We start from the raw sequence: 20,874 nt of genomic DNA, 5'->3' as shown, positions 1-20,874 counted from the left end.
CTTGCCAACGACCATTTTAATGCACCGTTCCTCGTCCGATCAGCGAGGTTAAGCAACGGTGGGTCTGGTTAGCATTTGGATGGGTGACACAGGTCAAGGACACGTGTTGTTCTCTTCGGTCCTGGACACCCTAAGAGCCACTGAGAGGGAATGGGTAATGACCTCAGAGTGGGTGATGACCTCAGAGTGGGTGATGAACTCAGAGTGGTTGATGAACTCAGAGTGAGTGATGCCGTCAAAGTAAGTCATGATCTCAAAGTGGGCGATGACCCCAGAGTGGATGATGCCCTCAGAGTGGGTGATGACCTCAGAGTGGGTGATGACCTCAGAGTGGTTGATGCCCTCAGAGTAGATCACGACCTCAGAGTGGATGGTGACCTTAGAGCGGGTGATGACCTCAGAGTGGGTGATGACCTCAGAGTGGGTTATGACTCAGTGTGGGTGATGCCCTCAGAGTGGGTGATGTCCTCAGAGTGGGTGTGATGCACTCAGAGTGGGTGTGATGCACTCAGAGTGGGTGTGATGCCCTCAGAGTGGATGATGACTTCAGAGTGGGGTAATGACCTCAGAGTGGGTGATGACCTGAATAGAAGGGTGATGCCCTCAGAGTGGATGATGCCCTCAGAGTGAGTGATGACCTCAGAGTGGATGATGACCTCTGGAGTAGGTGATGACCCCTGGAGTGGGTGATGACCCCTGGAGTGGGTGATGACCTCAGAGTGGTAGTGACCTCAGAGTGAGTGATGACCTCTGAAGTAGGTGATGACCCCTGGAGTGGGTAATAACCTCAGAGTGGGTGATGACCTCTGGAATGGGTGATGAGTTTAGAATATAGTAAAAGTAGCATAGATGATTGTTTCCCACTTCAACACACCACTCGCATCTCACGCCCCTCAAAGATGCCTGCAATAGCCACACTATCTCTTAAAAAGGTGTGGGCGACAGATGCAGCTCGTGGTGACCTTCGCATGACTCAAGGATATGGCATGTACATCTCGGGGTATAAATAAACAAGCAGGTAGTATTTCTCCTAACTCCAAGGAGCCTTGTCCTCTCCACCCAACATTATGTGAGTGTTGCTTAGCTTGTTCCCTACACTCGTCAACCACCTCTGCCTTGCCTCTTGGTGCAGGTCGTGGCTTAGGATACGTGATGCGTCCCTTCTGAGCAAGTCTCATTGTGGAGGGCGTGACAAGGCGAGGCATACATCTTTTTTATTTTATTTTATTTATTTTATTTTATTTATTTATTTTTTATTTATTTATTTATTTTTTTGTTCCTGGCCTATCCAGGCCGTCATGCTGCAATACATGGAATGATTCAAAGTGAATTTTGTGCTGCATCTTCTATCGCCGCTGCGTAGACTCGCTCAGAGGCATCCACGTGACTCAAGGCGAGGCACAACAGAGCACCTCATTCTGACTTGTGATTTCTGGACGAGGCAGGGGAGCCTCGCGGACTTCAGCGCCTCAGACACTTGTTTTTTTCGATTCCCACACTGACAATCTGTATTTCCCCAGGCTTTGTCTGGTACTTCTGGCGGCGGCGGTGGCGGCGGTGGCGGCCTCGCCCACCGTCCCTCTGGCGGCCAAGGCGATGTACAACCCGCAACTCTTCCAGGGTGACATCAAGGGCATCGCTGGACAGGAGCCTGGGGTAAGGCACGACTCCTTGAGGGTAAGGCCGCCCCGGGGATGCTCCCTCAGGCGTGGCACAGGCCCACGAGGGGAAGTCCCCTGGGTGGAGACTTACCCATAACTTGTTTCTGTGACAAACAACACAATACTGTTGTCTTTCCGTCAAGTAACACTGTCTGTCGCGTGTGCAGCACGAGAGGGCGGCCATCCTGGGGTCGCAGTACCTGTGGCCTGGCGGCGTGGTGCCCTACGTCTTCGGCAGGTCCATCGGTAAGTAGCCTTTCCTTCGTGGAAACATGTACAACCAGAATAAAAAAAAATTAATTAACTTCCTGTGGAAATTCCATACAATTTAATAATAACATGCTTTAGATTTGGAACGAAAGTTTAGGTGCTGTGTTAAAATAATAATCTGCTCTTTCATTGCAGTCACTTGGCAGAGGGACATCATTATTTATGGCATGAATGATATCCACGCCAAGACCTGTGTCAGGTTCGTCGAGAGAACCACTGAGAGCGACTACATCGAGATTGTCTCCAACGACAGCGGGTGAGTTGTGTGAGACGCGGGAATGAATCTTTGAAGTGTTCCTCACGAGTCCGCGGCGTCGTTCACTACCCGATGCTTCTGTGCTCGTCACTGCTGCCCTCCCCACAGGTGCTGGTCCTACGTGGGCAAGATCGGAGGCATGCAGCGAGTCTCTCTTGACGTCAACGGCTGCATCTACGTGGGCACGGTCATCCATGAGCTGATGCACGCCATCGGCTTCTACCACGAACACTGCCGCAACGACCGCGACAACTACGTCACCATTCACTACGAAAACGTCATGCCAGGTAGAGCGAACACCTGACGCCACACTGGCTGAAGATTCCTTTCTCCCATACTTGAGCAACTGACAATGAGGATAATGATGGCGGATGGAAACCGCAGACCAAAAACTATAATTAACCATACTGGTATTTCTCCCAGGGTACGCCTACGCCTTCGACAAGGACACCAACTGGCAGTACGTGGGCGAGGGCTACAACTACGCCAGCATCATGCACTACGGGGGGTACTCCTTCTCCGTGAACTGGGGCGTGCTGGAGACCATCGTGCCCATGGATCCCAACGTGGTGCTCCATGAGCCCTGGGAGAAGTACGAGATGGAGCACACTGACGCCAACCAGATCAACAACTTGTACGCCACAGAGTGTGCGCGGCGCCACTAAGCGAGCCGCCGAAACATGAAGCTGGTGCGCATCTCCTCCTCACCTTTTCACAAACCATTTTCTTACGCCTATGTTATGTTTCCTTTCTTTTTTTCTTACAAAGTTGAAAAAGATGGCAAAAGTTTTCCTGCATAATCGATGCACTTGAGATTGGCAACGCGGAGGAAGAGTCGCGCCCAGTGAACCCATCACCAGCACCTGCTGAGCAAGACGCGGAGCAGCTTAGACTGTTGGATCTGGACCATTACGCATTTTGAAATGCTTCGGACTCTCATAAGAACCATTTCCAAAAGCCATGTATACGATACATTCAGTTCATATGACTTTAACCCATTAATGGCGTTGAATATTGGTTAGATTAACACGCAGTTATGAAAACACCCTTGAGAATCCCAGTAATTTCCACTGGAGCATGTTAGAAGTGGCTGAGATAAGACGCAAGGATGTTTGAGAGTACGTTCCCTTGTCACGACGAACGCACCATTAAGCACAACAAAGCGGCAATGAGCAACTACAAGAGACACGAGGCGCGCAGAGAGTTACTTTGCTTGAGATACACTGTTGTCCGTTCAAATTACAAAAGCGAATTTGCACTGAGAAACCACTCAACAAGGAAGATGGTTGGTAAAGGACTCGGCACACTTGCGGATGGACGCCTCTATAGTCCATTCAAATTACGAAGTTACACTCTGCTCACTCACACCTGATTGACTGTTGATGACGTGATGAAGTATATCAGTGAGACGTACCAAGTATTCGTGGCTGAGATGTTTCAGTGACTTCCATTATTAAAAACACACTAAATTCAACAGGATTTAGTGAGAAAGAGTCCAGTTCGCGCCAAGTCGCTGAGGGAGAGGGAGCCATTCAAAACACGTGACACATTCAAGCCACAGGGATGAGAACTTCAATTTATTTAGTGCAACATTTAATTCCTTCACGTATAAAAGTTACCGTAGAAGTTTTTATTTTTTTTGTTATGTAATTTTTTGTCCTCGAATGTGAATGAACTGTGTAGGAAATAATGAAAGTAAGTATATATTTATTTCACAATCTTGGCGTGAGCAGTGGGGAACGTGTGATAAACAATACAGCTATTCACGTTTGTTCGTATGTTTGTGTAACTCCTACAGACTCGGAAATTACCAAAGAAAATGTTAAGCTTAAGCTGTTACCAGAACCGCACATATTCTCTCATGGGTGTTTTTATTTCTTGCAACCGGGAAGAAAAAGACAGAAGCGTCCTCTAAACCTGCACCACGGGACTGTATAGACGTGTGAAGCAATAGCACTCCTTGGATCAACATTCACACGCCTCAAGGACTGATCGGACCGCCTGGCAACTTCATATACTCCATAATCTTTCTGTAATTTACTTTTTTTTTCTATCCCTCCCTCTCTTGTTTTTCTAGTACACCTCCTGCAACTTTATATTCCGTAACCTTTCTGTTATTTCCTTTCTTTCAGTGCCTCCCCCTCATGCCTTTTTTTTTTCCTATTACCTCCCTACAACTCCATATTCCGTAATCTTTCTGTTATTTTTTTTTTCTATCTCTTCCCCTCTTGTTTTTCTAGTACCCCTATTTATATAACTTTCTCTCACACGTCTGCAGCAGCGCACGGAACGCAAGGGGGAGCGGCTGCACCATTCAAGAACAATTTTAAATACGATATTCAGGTGTTGTGGTTCATTCTGATTTGCTGCACTTTACTGTTGAAACATCTAGGAATTTCCCGTCTTTGGCTTCCTTCTTTTATTCTGTTTCACTGACTGGCATTCTAATACATTGTTACAGTCTGTACTTAGTGTTTTCTATGTAAGGACTCTCTTATGAAAACGCGGAAGGAAGGATGGAAGGAAAGGAAGGATAGAAAAAAATTACTTTCTCTGTTTGTGTGTGTGTGTGTGTGTGTGTGTGTGTGTGTGTGTGTGTGTGTAGCCTTACTACTACTAGAGACCAAAAACAAAGGAAAAAGATAATATCTACGAACACAAACAATGGCGATGACATATATGGATTCACTTAGAAAAAAAAAAAGAGTGACATAATTACCGTTGCAAGACAGTAAGCTAACAAGTAAAAATGCGTTTCCATAATCCCCGGTCTTCGCAGTGCTCTCAGACACTCTGCCTCACACGTCCATCTGACATTGCACTTGTAATAAAGAATGAAAATAGATAACAGATGCTTAACAGATGCTTTTCAAAAGAGGAAGCAAAAAGGACGATCAGTATATTTTCTGAGTCCTTTCAACCTCCCTCCCTTTTTCTATTTATTTTGCTGCACCTTCAACAACAAAAAAAAAAAAAACAACAAGCGGGTGTGTGGTGCTACAACATGCAGATTTCACTGGGAATCCAATCTGATAAATCTTTGCTACTACTACTACTACTACTACTACTACTACTACTACTACTACTACTACCACTACTGCTATTACTACTACTACTACTACCACTACTACTATTACTACTACTATTACTATTACTACTTCTGCTACTACTACTACTACTCCTACTACTACTACTATTTCTACTGTGGCGTGCAACAGCTCAAGGTACACGGATCGCCCACCATTGCCTTGCCCAGTCACTGTGAGACCGGAGACTCAAAAAGGTGGTTATTAAGGCTTCTAGGAGCAGCCACGAGGGTCTTACAAAGTCTTTCTCCAACATTCCCTAACTACACCCTCTTCTAGCTTCCCCACGTCCCACGGCTGCTTTCACCTACTTCAGTCATGCAAGCTTTCTTCTCCAGCTTCACTACACTCGGTCATCAAAGTCTCTGTCCTCCAGCTTCACCATTACTATCAGCATGGGAGCAAAGGTATCATATCATAAGGTATCAGGGTTTCTCAACGAGGGCCATCAACGTGGGCCATGATGGAGAGAGATTTTCAGGCCTCATAGGACAAAATTAAGAAAATAAGAGGCCACGGGATCCACTGGGGCCACAGAACATCTCATAGTAGGTAAGGTTTGCAATGTTGCTAAGTTTGCTTTTACCTGTATTCTCCATTGCATTATGCTTACTTCTGACTTTTCAAATAAAAACTTAACCAAAATCATGAAGTCCATTGATTTGCAACTGGCGTTCGAATTTCAAATCCAAACAACAATAACTACTATATAAACTTCACAAAAAGCAGTAACACGGGAGGACACGGGAACTCAAATTACCTTGAATGGAGCCAGTACCAAAAAAGGTTGAGAGATTCCGTCATAGATGGTATTTACCATTCGCGTCCTGTTCCCTCGAAACAATCCCACACTATCTTGTCAATATCGAAGGCAACAGTTGCAGGTCGTGATGACCTTCACACGTCACAAGGACACTGCATGTTTATCTCGGGATATAAATAAACAAGCAGGCAGTATTTCTCCTGACTGCAAGAGACTTCGTCCACGGCGTGCCTCTCCACCCAGCATTATGTGAGTGTTGCTTAGCATGTTCCCTTATTCTCGTCAACCACCTCTGCCTTGCCTCTCGGTGCATGTCGTGGCTTGGGATGTGTAACGCGTCCCTCCTGAGCAAGTCTCATTGTGGAGGGCGGGACACGACGAGGCATATTTTTTTATTTTTTTGTTCCTCATAACAAACATAAGAACCAGGCCTATCCAGCCCGTCATGCTGCAATACATGGAATGATGCAAAGCGAATTTCGTGCTGCATCTTCTATCGCCGCTGCGTAGACTCGCTCAGAGGCATCCACGTGACTCAAGACGAGGCACAACAGAGCACCTCATTCTGACCAGTGATTTCTGGACGAGGCAGGGGAGCCTTGCGAACTTCAGCGCCTCAGACACTTGTTTTCTCGGTTCCCACACTGACAATCTGTATTTCCCCAGGCTTCGTCTGGTACTTCTGGCGGCGGCAGTGGCGGCGGTGGCGGCCTCGCCCACCATCCCTCTGGCGGCCAAGGCGATGTACAACCCGGAACTCTTCCAGGGTGACATCAAGGGCATCGCTGGACAGGAGCCTGGGGTAAGGCACGACTCCTTGAGGGTAAGGCTGCCCCGGGGATGCTCCCTCAGGCGTGGCACAGACCCACGAGGGGAATGCTCCTTGTCCCCTGGGTGGAGACCTACCTATAACATGTTTCTGTGACAAACTACACAACATTGTTGTCTTTCCGTCAAGTAACACTGTCTGTCGCGTGTGCAGCACGAGAGGGCGGCCATCCTGGGACCGCAGTACCTGTGGCCTGGCGGTGTGGTGCCCTACGTCTTCGGCAGCTCCATCAGTAAGTGGTCTTTCCTTCGTGGAAACATGCACAGCCAGTCCATGGAACGAATCTAGTTAAATATTACTACAAATGCACAGTTTAACAGTATGGTGCTCCAAACAATAGAGTCAAAGTGCTGGATTATTAATCTGTCAATAATCTGCAGCCTCCCATCAGAAGAGCATCATTCTTCAGGGTATGAGTGACTTCCACGCCAAGACTTGCATCAGGTTCGTCGAGAGAACCACTCAGCGCGACTACATCGAGATTGTCTCCAACGACAGCGGGTGAGTTGTGTGAAACGCGGGAGTGAATCTTTGAATCACTTTTGAATCACTACCCGATGCTTTTGTGCTCGCTTTCTCCTCACGGCTGCCCTCCCCACAGGTGCTGGTCCTACGTGGGCACGATCGGAGGCAAGCAGCGCCTCTCTCTTGACGTCAACGGCTGCATCTACGTGGGCACGGCCATCCATGAGCTGATGCACGCCATCGGCTTCTACCACGAGCACTGCCGCAACGACCGCGACAACTACGTCACCATTCACTACGAAAACGTCATGCCAGGTACAGCGAACACCTGAAAAATAATACTGTCGTGTGTTGAATCGATCACTTTCAGCACACACACACACACACACACACACACACACACACACATTCCTATTTGTCCGTTTTACTACAGGAAGAATTTCAGTAGAGGCGTTTTGAGAGCGCTGGTGACGAGAAGAATTATTGGTAACCTTCTTCGAGAAGAGGGTTTAGACATGCCTGCGTCTATGTAATAAAGAAAAGCATCGATGCAGATTCTACATGAAAAAACACACTGCATTCTTAGTGCATGCAACACTTGCACACAAAAACTGTGCATGCACCAAAGGAGTTGCCAAATGTCGCAGGGAGACCCACATTTCCTCAGACTCATGGCTTTGTGTTTTTTGTTATTGGTTTAGACTCAAATTAACAATAAGGCAGGGAAATGCATCCTGTTGAGGGAACTATTCCGTAAGAGTAGTTGTCCCAAAAGTGGTCCGAATGATGTGCTGCAGATCTCACCACACGGAGGATTAAAGATACAAAGGCATACTTTTCACAAGGATCCCCTGTCCCAGAATCAACTTGGCGGTTACAGCAATCGTAGTTCGAGGCAGATGACAGTCATTCAATAATACAGATGGTATTTGAATAATTTGTCATATGGGATGATAATGAAATTACATTAACATTTTTCATCCGATGGTTAGGTTACATGAGGTTAGGTTAAATTTAGGTTAATTCAGTTCTTTAATTTCACTGTTGATCGCCTCATTGTTTAGACCACGATTTCAAAAGCAACATAATTTTGTCCTGAAATAAATAGTCTCCTTCTGGACATTGGGTGGGATAAGGTTACATATTTCCATGACAGCTGTCACTTGTTCTATGGCACAACAGATTAGAATCAGGATGGGGTATCTTTGAAACAGACACCAATATCCCTGATGACCCACAGCTCTCTGATGACCCACAGCTCTCGCCTCCCGCGTGGCGCGCCTTGCACCGACGTCCTAGCAAGAGATCCACCCTGGCACTTGTAATACTTAACCACATTTCCCGCAGGGTACGCTTACGCCTTCGACAAGGACACCTACTGGCAGTACGTGGGCGAGGGCTACAACTACGCCAGCATCATGCACTACGGCACGTACGCCTTCTCCGTGAACTGGGGCGTGCTGGAGACCATCGTGCCCACGGACCCCAACGTGGTGCTGGTCGAGGCTTACGACAAGTATGAGATGGAGCACACTGACGCCAACCAGATCAACAACTTGTACGCCGCCGAGTGTGCGCGGCGCCACTAAGCGAGCCGCCAAATATTGACACCAAAAACATGATTCTCTTTTTTAACTCCTTCATAAAGCTTTTACTTACATACCCATACCTCCACCGCCACTGCCACCAGCAGAGGGACATCCACGTCCTCAGCACTGACAGTGGTAAAGTTAGTGCTGCAGTTTGAAAGATAAATCACTGCCCGGATCCAAAAGCTTCGCGTCTACTCACACAAGTCTTTCCTCACGGTCACCTGACTTAATTATAGGTTATGTACAACAGTTCCTGCAAGCCAAATAAAGGGTAGGAATCACTTCTCTCTGACTTCTTGATTTGTTTTAAGAGAGGAGCATCAAGAGATCTAGTAGATTAGTATCCTCAAGTCAGAAGTTCAGAACAAACGGTCAAGAAGAAAGGCACACCATTAGGACTCGTACTCAGAAACGCGTTGGTCTCTCACCACGATTATTTTCATGGGCGGTCCTAATTAGCCGCGTTCTCCAGAGCGTTTCTTTTGGTAATAACGTAGAAATCTTGTTCACTAAAAACGTAAAAACACCCTTGAAAACCTTGAGAAAGTAGTGGATGTAATGGGAGAGGTGTTTCAGAATAAGGTCCGCTACACAGATAGACATGTTGATGCCGTCACAACAACTGTACTGTGACTGACGTGTGCACAGGAGAGCTACTACATTTTTGTTATGGTTTGTGGTACAGGACTCATTACAATAATACACTAGGAACGCTGTCAATACCGAAAATAAATGAACAGTCAGTACGTGGACTTTGATTCACCGTCACCAAGGAATACGTAGGGCGAATGGATTGAAGGAAAAGAGGAAACATGCCTATTTTTTTGCCCCTATTCCCTTTATTATATATCAGAAAGATCACCCGAAGGAATACAATAAATAAATATATAAAATACCAATCGCTTCCTTTACACAGCAGGCGCAATCACCCGATCAATCCTGTACCGCTTGAATATTCCTACTTTCATCAGGAGTGGATGATTCTACGAAGTTTTATGGCTGGTTTATTTTTCTTTTTTTATTTTTTTATGAATGAGAGGCTCTGGCTTTGAGCAACGACAACAACAGAAATAATAATAAGTTATGGAAATGCCTATTGAGGGTGCCAGTCCCTAATGAAAGTGTGTACATGGTCTGAAAAGGACTGTCCAAAATTTTATAAGTGTCTTGGAACCTTCCTTTTGAAACAGTTAAAGTCAATAGGCAGGAGGAAATACAAAAGCAGGCTGGGAGTTCCAGAGTTTACTGGTAAGAGGAATGAAATATTGAAAATACTGGTTAACTCTTACATTAGGGAGGTGAACAGAATAAGAGTGACAGAAAGGGAGTTCATAAAAAAGAAAAAAAATGTCTCGGAATCATTAAAAAAATAAATAAATAATAAAAAATTAATTAAACAATGACTGTTTATTTCTGGGCAAAATAAGGTACGGTTTCAAATGGTGGTCTACACAAAGAAGGGATCAGCAGTGAAATTAACAAACCGAATAAATCTAGCGTAAACTAACCTAACCATCGGATGAAAACGCTAATGTTATTTCAGTACCATCAGAAATCTCTAGTTTCACACAATGCTGACTAACAATAGAGTGTTCTGATAGGTTCTAAGAAGCCACAAGAATTCTAAGTGTTAACATCATGCTCGTCCTTCATTGACCTCCTAGCACGGTAAAGACTGGCAGCAAGGGAACAGTAAAAAAAGGAGAACACGACACAAGATTAACATAGCTTCTTTTAGACCACGGAACTGTGCAAGAGAGTTTTAGCACACAAATGGTGTTTAAAAGATTATTGGTTCTAAGGGTCACATCCGCCTGGCAGTGAAAGAGTTAAGGAGGACCAGCGGACAGCATGAACCTCTATAATCCCTTCTCTGCGTCTCCACAGGGAGCGGCACGGCTATCTAGGCCGGTTCTCAGTTCTCACGCAGGGGTACGTGAGACGAGTTTTTGGGTTACGTGACAAGTCTGTTCTAGGACCTGGGCTGACCCTTGAATTCACAGGCAATTATTCCTGTTATTACGTAGGCTACTAATGAATTTGTGGGCACATTCAATACTAGATTACAGATAAATATATAAAAAAGATTTTGTCATCACAAGCCTTTAAATTCGTGGACACATTTCTTATTATTTACTGGTGAATTTGTGGACGCATAATCGGACTGTATTCTGCTGCATTCTGGGTAATACCGGTACGTGACTAATACTCAAGGACTGCAAGGGGTGTTTAAAATTAATTAAGAGAAAGAAAAAAAAAAAACTCAGAAGGAAAATAAATGTAGAGAAAAAAATAACACTAGCTGAAGGTAACTGGAAGAAAACCCGTGAAAAAAAAAATAAATAAATAAAGAGTAAAAATGAGAGCAACTAAAGGCGAAGAGAAAGTTAATGAAAATAATTAGATGATAAACTGAGAACGCCACATTTTTTTTTTTTTTTTACATAGAGACAAGCCTGCAATCCGAATAAGCTAGAATAAGCCAGCAAGCGTTTTGGATTAAGTATGTGTCAGCAAATGATAAAGAATAGATAAATAAAAGAAAGAAGGAAAGAAATATAAAAAAAAAAAACGAATAACTAAGTCTTCAGAATAAGCCTGTAAGCGTTATATTAATGATCAGGGACGCGCACAGACAATAAAGAATATATAAAAGAAAGAAAAAAGAAAAAGAAGGAAAAAAGAAAAGGAAAAAGAAAGAAATTAAAAACCAAGATAACCACATCTTCAGAATAAGACAGCAAGTGTTTTAGATCAATAAATAAAGAATAAGTAAAAGAAAAGAGAGACAGACTAAGAGAAAGAAAAAAGAAAGAAAGAAAACAACGCTGAGGCACAATATGGACAAATACAGAATGTTTGTTTTCACCTCCTCCCTTTCTTACGCCTCTCCGCTCCCCGCCCCATGAACGGTGCACTAAATGGTCCCACGCTACCACACCTAATGTACAGCCGACAAGTGCACTCCGTGAGAATTTTCGCATGCCTCAAGGGCACTGTATATTTACTTCGGGGTATAATTAAGCCAGCAGGACTTCCTCCCCCTGATTCCAAGCAGCCTCGTCCACGCCGTGCCTCTCCTCCTTGCTTCTCCATCACAGCATTATGTGAGTAAAGCCCATGTTTCCCTTTTATCATCGGCAGCCACCCCTGCAGCTCATGGCATGGGATGTGCAATGCGTCCGTTCTGGGCAGGTGTCCTATCAATGAGGGCACCGCACAGCGAGGGCTCCAAAAGGGCATAAACGAAAGTAGAACTGAGGATGAGTGCTATTGCATCATGACATCAAATGTTTTCTTTCTTAACCAAACTGGGAAACTTCAGCAGAATTATAGTCAGGTAGTAAAGCATTATGTTCATAGACACACACGAGGGTATACTGGTATATGCAGAGCATCTCATTCTTATCTGTGCTTTGTGGACGAGGCAGGGGAGCCTCGCGGACTTCAGCGCCTCAAACACTTGTTTTCCCGATTCCCACACTAGCAATCTGTATTTCCCCAGGCTTCGTCTGGTACTTCTGGCGGCGGCGGTGGCGGCGGTGGCGGCCTCGCCCACCATCCCTCTGGCGGCTAAGGCGATGTACAACCCGGAACTCTTCCAGGGTGACATCAAGGGCATCGCTGGACAGGAGCCTGGGGTAAGGCACGGCTCCTTGAGGGTAAGGCTGCCCCGGGGATGCTCCCTCAGGCGTGGCACAGACCCACGAGGGGAATGCTCCTTGTCCCCTGGGTGGAGACCTGCCTTTAACATGTTTCTGTGACAAACAACACAACATTGTTGTCTTTCCGTCAAGTAATACTGTCTGTCGCGTGTGCAGCACGAGAGGGCGGCCATCCTGGGACCGCAGTACCTGTGGCCTGGCGGTGTGGTGCCCTACGTCTTCGGCAGCTCCATCAGTAAGTGGTCTTTCCTTCGTGGAAACATGCACAGCCAAGCCATGGTTAAATAACGCTACAAATGCTTTGTACAGTTTGACAGAAGAATGCTCATACATTAGAATCAAGGTGTTGGGTTATTATTCTGTTCCTTTTTTTTTTTTTTGTTGCAGCCTCCCATCAGAAGAGCATCATTCTTCAGGGTATGAATGACTTCCACGCCAAGACTTGCATCAGGTTCGTCGAGAGAACCACTCAGCGCGACTACATCGAGATTGTCTCCAACGACAGCGGGTGAGTTGTGTGAAACGCGGGAGTGAATCTTTGAATCACTTTTGAATCACTACCCGATGCTTTTGTGCTCGCTTTCTCCTCACGGCTGCCCTCCCCACAGGTGCTGGTCTTACGTGGGCACGATCGGAGGCAAGCAGCGCCTCTCTCTTGACGTCAACGGCTGCATCTACGTGGGCACGGCCATCCACGAGCTGATGCACGCCATCGGCTTCTACCACGAGCACTGCCGCAACGACCGCGACAGCTACGTCACCATTCACTACGAAAACGTCATGGCAGGTAAAGTGAAAACCATCACATTCATTCGTAAGCCCTGTTTGTGATCTGTATGAGACTCTGGAATTTACTCCCTCTTGCATATTCTCTTACCAATCAGGTATGGAGTCCCAGTTCGACAAGGACACCTATTGGCAGTACGTGGGCGAGGGCTACAACTACGCCAGCATCATGCACTACGGCACGTACGCCTTCTCCATACAGTGGGGTGTGAAGGAGACCATCGTGCCCACGGACCCCAACGTGGTGCTGGTCGAGGCTTACGACAAGTACGAGATGGCGCAGACTGACGCCAACCAGATCAACAACCTGTACCGCAACGAGTGTGCGTCGCGCCACTAAGCGAGCAAAGCAGTAAACTTGGGACTTGGGAGCTAATGCCAGTCACTCGCTTCCGCTGAAATGAGCTTTCCAACAAATCGAATGATTGCTGTTCTTGCTTGGTTTTGTACAATTTTCCATAATACCGAATTTGAATCCTTTACATGTGTATTATGTAGATTTTCCTCACCTTCTTAGTTCCTGAACACATTGCTAATTCCTCATCTCCTGTCTTTGATTTTTTTTTTCCTAGGATATTTGGTATAATTCGTATACTTTCTAAAACTTTATATGTATGTGTAAAATCATCTATATGAGTAAAAAAGATATTCACTTTTTGCATTTTTTTCATCCATCACTATGACGAGTTGGGAAAAGCAGTGGGAAGACGTTCGGTTAATTCAACTGCAATAATGATAAAAAACTTTGGTGAGCATTTTGTTCTTTCATTCACCAAGTTCCGTGGGCTTGTGAGGAACATTCCATACTGCTCAGTGACGCCTCCTCATGCTCCCTGCCAAACTTGTTCATTAGCAGAACGTTGGCCAATCTACGAAAAAAGAAAAATAATAATAATAATAAATAAATAAATAAATAATAATAATAATAAATAAGTAAAATGAAAGGATTGGAAATACTGGCTAGAGGTGAGAGAAGTTTTCTCCGCACGCCTCGAGTGTTGCGGAGGGAATGATCAATGTTTGTCATGCATCGAGGGGGAATCGAGCGAACACGTGTTGATGATTGCCATGGCACAAGTCCGAAGTGGGTGCACAGCTTCCTGATACTTGGGCACGCTAGGAGGGAGTAGAGGAGGAACACAGCAGCAAGTGAAGGAAATAACAACAAGCAACACACGCACGAGATCACGTGTTTTGGTCACCGGTCTTTTGTTGCTTCTTGCACTGTATTCTTCATGTGGAGTTCATGAAAATGGCATTACTTTTTGTGTTTCATCGATAATTTCGAGAAAAATCTAGTTTTGAGTGACAATAATAATAATAATAATAATAATAACAATAATAATAATAATAATAATCCATCAACAGTATATACCAGGCCAGCAATCCCAGTGGAAAGGGATAGTCTAGAAAGTCACAGTATTACATCCCAGACAAAGCATAATAACAACAACAACAACAACAACAACAACAACAACAACAACAACAACAACAACAGCAACATCAACAACAACAACAGCAACAACAACAACAACAACAACAACAACAACAACAACAACAACAACAACAACAACAACAACAACAGCAACATCAACAACAACAACAGCAACAACAACAACAACAACAACAACAACAACAACAACAACATCAACAACAACAATCTGCTTATCTTTATCAGTTTGCCATTGTCAGAAACAAGAGCTTATTCAAGACAACACCAAAGCACACGTGACCTCGCAACTACGCATCCTTAATCGTTACATAAAACTTTAATAAATGAAATAATTAATAAAACCAATCCCGCAGAGACCCTCGAGGCCCCGCGTCACGCTTACAAGCATGCATTCGTTTTATAATAATTGCTTCCCATTCACCTCTGCCGTGACCGTGCGTCCTCACTCCGAGACGTCACTCCCGCCGCAGCCGCTCCCCACACCGTTTGTGCGTCCCGTTTGCATGAGATCAGGATGAAAGCTTCGGGTAAAACTTTTGCAACTGTGGCCCTTTACCCATCGAATTCTGTCTTCGTGTGTGTGTGTGTGTGTGTGTGTGTGTGTGTGTGTGTGTGTGTGTGTGTGTGTGTGTGTGTGTGTGTGTGTGTGTGTTGCGCATAAAACAATAGTCATAGAAAACATGGAGAAAACTCGTAACTTCGGTGCACGAAAGTCACAGCGTGGATGCTGGCCACATTAAACTTAGATTAGGATTCGTCACTATAAACACTCGACACTGACTGATATATATATATATATATATATATATATATATATATATATATATATATATATATATATATATATATATATATATATATATATATATATATATATATATATATATATATATATATATATATATATATATATATATATATATATATATATATATATATATATATATATATATATATATATATATATATATATATATATATATATATATATATATATATATATATATATATATATATATATATATATATATATATATATATATATATATATATATATATATATATATATATATATATATATATATATATATATATATATATATATAGCTATAATTCATGTGCATATACGTTCATACACACTCGTATGTATGTTTACGAGATGGTTTTAAAGAAACGATGCAGACGCCAAACCTCAGGACACTCAAGTCCATAAACATCAAGGCAGTAGGCGGGTGTGTGGCGCCGTCAGCTGTCGATTTCACTGGAATCCATTCTAATAAGTCTGCTACTGCTGCTGTTGCTGCTACTACTACTACTACTACTACTACTACTACTACTACTACTACTTTATTTTTTTTTTTTATGTTGGAGGGACACTGACCAAGGGCAACAAAAATCCAATAAAAAAAAATGCCCACTGAAATGCCAGTCCCATAAAAGGGTCAAAGCAGTAGTCAAAAATTGATGGAAAAGTGTCTTGAAACCTCCCTCTTGAAGGAATTCAAGTCGTAGGTAAGTGGAAATACAGAAGCAGGCAGGGAGTTCCAGAATTTACCAGAAAAAGAGATGAATGATTGGTAATACTGGTTAACTCTTGCATTAGAGAGGTGGACAGAATATGGGTGACAGAAAGAAGAAAGCCTTGTGCAGCTAGGCCGCGGGAGGAGGGGAGGCATGCAGTTAGCAAGATCAGAAGAGCAGTTAGCATGAAAATAGCGGTAGAAGACAGCTAGAGATGCAACACTGCGGCGATGAGAAAGAGGCTGAAGACAGTCAGTTAGAGGAGAGGAGTTGATGAGACGAAAAGCTTTTGATTCCACCCTGTCTAGAAGAGCGGTATGAGTGGAACCCCCCCCCCCCCAACACATGTGAGGCATACTGCATACATGGACGAATAAGGCACTTGTAAAAAGTTAGCAGCTGCGGGGGACGAGGATGAAAAATTGTCGGAGACATCTCATAACACCTAACTTCATAGAAGCTGTTTTAGCTAGAGATACGTGAAGTTTCCAGTTCAGATTATAAGACAAGGACAGACCGAGGATGTTCAGTGTACAAGAGGGGGACTACTACAATATTATTATTATTATTATTATTATTATTATTATTATTATTATTATTATTATTATTATTATTATTACTATCATCATCATCATCATCATCATCATTATTATTATTATTATTATTATTATTATTATTATTATTATTATTATTATTATTACTACTACTATCATTATTGATATTATATACCTACACGTATACGCGTACATCGCTACCCTAGTGGTGGTCAGAAGTCCCACTGTACCTCATAAAAAGTGGGTGGCAGAAGGTGACTCACAAGACGCAGGGCGACAGCTGCGGGCAGGGAAGACTTTCGCACACCTCAAGGGCGCTGCATGCCTGTTTCTGGGTATAAATAAGCAGATAAATCCTCTGTATCTTTAGCAGCCTCGCCCGCGGTGTGCCTCTCCTTGTCTCTCCATTATGTGAGTGCAGGCTCGGGCGCAGCACTACAGCCTGAAAAGAGACGAAGCCCAAATTATCACAACAATCAATTATTTGACTCTTAGTATCTTAAACACATCAATGTGCTTACTTTTTTCTCAAACTGTGCAGCAGTAATTCAAGTGATTCTGATATTAGTTTAAATATCAATGGATAAAGAATTTCAAAACGCTGTAACCTTTACATAATTGGCTTTTTTTTTCAATATTATTGTGTAGCGAGCTTGAGCGAGTCACATTTGCATTAGAATCCCAGAATCAATAAGCAGAAATCGTTAATTGGAGAGCTTTTCTTTTTTTTCTTATTTTTTATTTATAAGCGCAGGCCGTGCGGCGCACGAGCAGCGTTGCATGTGGGAGCAGCCGGTGCTGCCTTGTTTCCCACCCACAGAGCACCACACTGCGAAGACCAACGCTCACCAAACACTTCAGCCACGGCACAAAGAAAACAACGCACACAAAATTAAAACGAGACGCAATTAATACATCTCGCTCTCAAGCCCCTCCACCCGATTCTCACCTGCTCTCATTTCCCCAGGCTTCGTCTGATACTTCTGACGGCGGCGGTGGCGGCGGTGGCGGCCTCTCCCACCGTCCCTCTGGCGGCCAAGGCGATGTACAACCCGGAACTCTTCCAAGGTGACATCAAGGGCATCGCTGGACAGGAGCCTGGGGTAAGGTACGGCCGCCCCGGGGATGCTCCCTCAAGCCTGACATAGGCCCTAGAGTGGAAAGCTCCTTTTCTCCTGGGCGGAGACTTTCCTATAACATGTTTCTGTGACAAAAAACACAATTTTGTTGGCTTTCCGTCAAGTAACACTGTCTGTCGCGTGTGCAGCACGAGAGGGCAGCCATCCTGGGGTCGCAGTACCTGTGGCCCGGCGGCGTGGTGCCTTACATCTTCGGCAGCTCCATCAGTAAGTGGCTTTTGCTTCATGCAAACATGCACAAAAAGCAATTAACAATGAAATACCATACATTGCCATGACAAGGTGCTCCAGAGAAGACCTATCAAGGTAATTAATGTCCTGGTGTCTCGCCGCAGCCTCCTCTCAACAGAGCGTCATCCTGCAGGCCATGAATGAATTCCACTCCAGGACTTGCATCAGGTTCGTCCCAAGAACCAATCAAGCAAATTTCATCGAGATCGTTTCCAACGACAATGGGTGAGTTGTCTCATCTAGAGGAATCTGAATGAAAGAGCTTCATATTTTGCTCAGAGGAATCTGAATGGAAGAGCTTCATATTTTGCTCAGAGGAATCTGAATGAAAGAGCTTCATATTTTGCTCAGAGGAATCTGAATGGAAGAGCTTCATATTTTGCTCTCTGTACAACTATACCAATCCCGCCCTGCTTCAGGTGCTGGTCCTACGTGGGCAAGATCGGAGGCATGCAGCGCGTCTCTCTTGACGTGAACGGTTGCATCTACCTAGGCACGGCCATCCACGAGCTGATGCACGCCGTCGGCTTCTACCACGAGCACACTCGCAACGACCGTGATTCGTACCTCTACATCTATTACAACAACATCATCCCAGGTACAGTGGACGCTTGTGTTACCTTTGAGACATTGGAATCTTAACTAGCTTATATCAAAGTATCGTGACACCTTGCAGTGGATGAAGGCTGCACGTCACTTAACATGGTCAGAATGCTCTCATCTTCACTTTCCTCTCAATCAGGCATGGCGTACAACTTCGACAAGGACACCAACTACCAGTACGTGGGCGAGGGCTACAACTACAACAGCATCATGCACTACGGCACGTACTCCTTCTCCGTGCAGTGGGGCGTGCTGCCTACCATGGTGCCCACGTACCCCAACGTGCAGCTTCACGAGCCCTGGGAAAAGTATTCCATGGAACAATCCGATGCCAACCAGATCAATAATCTGTACGGCTGTTAGCGCCGCCGCGTCATGCAACACGAAACTGCACACATTGGAAACCGAGAAAAGGAAAAAAAAAATCTTACGTCTATTTCAATGACAACATATGTACCTACAATGAATTACAACCTCAATGACAACATATGTACCTACAATGAATTATAACCAATAAAAACCAGCTTTAATGGATTTTTTCTTCCGCAGTCCACGTAAATTACAGAAAGCAGTTTGATGTTTCATTTTGGTAATTCGACGCAAACGTGCAATGACCCGAAGATACAACTGACAAAATCTCTACATAATAAAAAAAAAATGTGCGTTGATGAATCACTGACATATTCAGCTCTCAATAATGGGACAAGAGTTCAATTCCCAACACGGCATCTTTCTTCTGAAGTCACATTTTTATTTAAGCTTTCAGACCAAGTTTTCAGTATTTCAATGTACTGAATGTAGTGCTGTCAAACCCTAGTTTAAGGTAATACAAGTGGGACGCCCTGATTTGAAACGATAACAGTGGCAGGCGGCAATGTTAATATCCCATGTGATGTTCTCTAGGATGGAACCATCACGGACTCACTTCACAGTTACGCTACCAGTGTCTGCATCACAGGACAGGGGAGACTCGTGAAGAAGGGAAAAGTCGTGTAATATCACAAATAGACGCCTCATAATCCAGTGGAAAAAGGTTTTCTATTGATCAGCAATATTGCGGGTTATCATTTCGTGTTCCGGGTTCGAGTCCCTGACAAGCATCTTTCTTTCAAATTCGGATTTTATTCAAGTTCCCAGACCAATTGCTCATTATTTCAGTAGAAATGGAGCACCATGGTTTGAGACGATATAAATTATCTCAGTCAAGGTAAAAAATGATAACAAATAGGCTTAAATTAGGCATCTAGAGCCAGAGTAACGTAAGCGACACTCCGGCCGAAATGATCATTTTTATCCCATTGTCTTCCCCCACCTTCCTACTGTAGCGGGAAGCAGAGTAGAAGTCAGAATGGACACTGCAATAGAGTCCAAAATCCACCCAAATGCAGTTATCTGTAGACCCTTCGTGTCGCTCTCGAAGCAAGGCGATGAGCGGCTGGTGCCAGAATGAAGTAACTCCGCCCTAGCAGCCAGAGAGCCAATAACGGCACGCGCTGCGCTTCACGTGACACGACTGACAGCAGCCTGCCTCCCCCCAACACCACACCCACAGACACTCATGCATCCTCCGCCAGCTCGCCACAACTGACACTGCCTTTCTTTTACTCTAATACGCAAGATTTCATCATTATGGTGGACAACAACATGCCCCCTGAGGAGCCAGAACCCTCTAGGGTAAAGAAAAGTGTGCGTAATCCTGCAGAGTGGAAGAAAAACTTAGCTAAAAGACGAAGGAATATGGGAGAAGCATATGAGCAGGTCTACAGACCGCCACCTACAGGCCCGGGTAATGGGGCCTCCCTGTGCTGATGGCTGCTATGATAAAATTACAATGCCGATACCCAAAGTCTTGCACAGGGAAATTTGGGCCATCGGTAATTTTGCACTACAGAATGCCTACATACAGAAACTATTTTTCTACCGTTTATCATTCTCCCCTGTTATAAGGTCAGGTTAGGAAGTACGTACACGAGTGTCGCTTACGTTTTTGCTTAATAAAA

At 44.4% G+C, this 20,874-nt stretch overlaps 4 protein-coding genes across 4 annotated transcripts; all 4 read left to right on the top strand.

Moving 5' to 3' along the window:
* Positions 1-1,004: 1,004 nt before the first annotated feature.
* Positions 1,005-3,958, top strand: LOC135095792 (astacin-like). The gene is made up of 6 exons (XM_063996896.1): positions 1,005-1,069; positions 1,521-1,656; positions 1,829-1,907; positions 2,067-2,187; positions 2,296-2,474; positions 2,611-3,958. Coding segments are annotated over exons 1-6 (759 nt in total). The 5' UTR covers positions 1,005-1,067; the 3' UTR covers positions 2,853-3,958.
* A 2,168-nt stretch (positions 3,959-6,126) lies between these two features.
* LOC135095773 (astacin-like) lies at positions 6,127-9,668 on the top strand. Its single transcript, XM_063996875.1, has 6 exons — positions 6,127-6,285; positions 6,703-6,838; positions 7,019-7,097; positions 7,246-7,366; positions 7,467-7,645; positions 8,678-9,668. Exons 1-6 carry the CDS (start codon positions 6,164-6,166, stop codon positions 8,917-8,919), a joined length of 879 nt encoding a protein of 292 aa, XP_063852945.1. The 5' UTR covers positions 6,127-6,163; the 3' UTR covers positions 8,920-9,668.
* A 2,234-nt stretch (positions 9,669-11,902) lies between these two features.
* Positions 11,903-14,026, top strand: LOC135095781 (astacin-like). Its single transcript, XM_063996885.1, has 6 exons — positions 11,903-12,029; positions 12,428-12,563; positions 12,744-12,822; positions 12,975-13,095; positions 13,196-13,374; positions 13,472-14,026. Coding segments are annotated over exons 1-6 (759 nt in total). The 5' UTR covers positions 11,903-12,027; the 3' UTR covers positions 13,714-14,026.
* Positions 14,027-17,156: 3,130 nt separating this feature from the next.
* On the top strand, positions 17,157-19,404 carry LOC135095764 (astacin-like). The gene is made up of 6 exons (XM_063996853.1): positions 17,157-17,312; positions 17,869-18,004; positions 18,169-18,247; positions 18,376-18,496; positions 18,691-18,869; positions 19,014-19,404. Coding segments are annotated over exons 1-6 (741 nt in total). The 5' UTR covers positions 17,157-17,310; the 3' UTR covers positions 19,238-19,404.
* The last annotated feature ends 1,470 nt before the right edge of the window (positions 19,405-20,874 follow it).

The sequence above is a fragment of the Scylla paramamosain genome, chromosome 3 (assembly GCF_035594125.1).
Source record: "Scylla paramamosain isolate STU-SP2022 chromosome 3, ASM3559412v1, whole genome shotgun sequence".
NCBI lineage: Eukaryota > Metazoa > Arthropoda > Malacostraca > Decapoda > Portunidae > Scylla > Scylla paramamosain.
This window is presented reverse-complemented; position numbering and strand designations above follow the sequence as displayed.

Coding starts and splice junctions, on each gene's coding strand:
- LOC135095792 (XM_063996896.1), top strand. Junction 1,908..2,066: donor CGTCTTCGGCAGGTCCATCG/GTAAGTAGCCTT, acceptor CTTTCATTGCAG/TCACTTGGCAGAGGGACATC. Junction 2,475..2,610: donor CTACGAAAACGTCATGCCAG/GTAGAGCGAACA, acceptor TATTTCTCCCAG/GGTACGCCTACGCCTTCGAC.
- LOC135095773 (XM_063996875.1), top strand. CDS start 6,164: ATGACCTTCACACGTCACAAGGACACTGCATGTTTATCTCGGGATATA. Junction 6,286..6,702: donor GCCTCTCCACCCAGCATTAT/GTGAGTGTTGCT, acceptor GTATTTCCCCAG/GCTTCGTCTGGTACTTCTGG. Junction 7,098..7,245: donor CGTCTTCGGCAGCTCCATCA/GTAAGTGGTCTT, acceptor AATAATCTGCAG/CCTCCCATCAGAAGAGCATC.
- LOC135095781 (XM_063996885.1), top strand. Junction 12,564..12,743: donor TCGCTGGACAGGAGCCTGGG/GTAAGGCACGGC, acceptor TCGCGTGTGCAG/CACGAGAGGGCGGCCATCCT. Junction 12,823..12,974: donor CGTCTTCGGCAGCTCCATCA/GTAAGTGGTCTT, acceptor TTTTTGTTGCAG/CCTCCCATCAGAAGAGCATC.
- LOC135095764 (XM_063996853.1), top strand. Junction 18,248..18,375: donor CATCTTCGGCAGCTCCATCA/GTAAGTGGCTTT, acceptor GTCTCGCCGCAG/CCTCCTCTCAACAGAGCGTC. Junction 18,870..19,013: donor TTACAACAACATCATCCCAG/GTACAGTGGACG, acceptor CCTCTCAATCAG/GCATGGCGTACAACTTCGAC.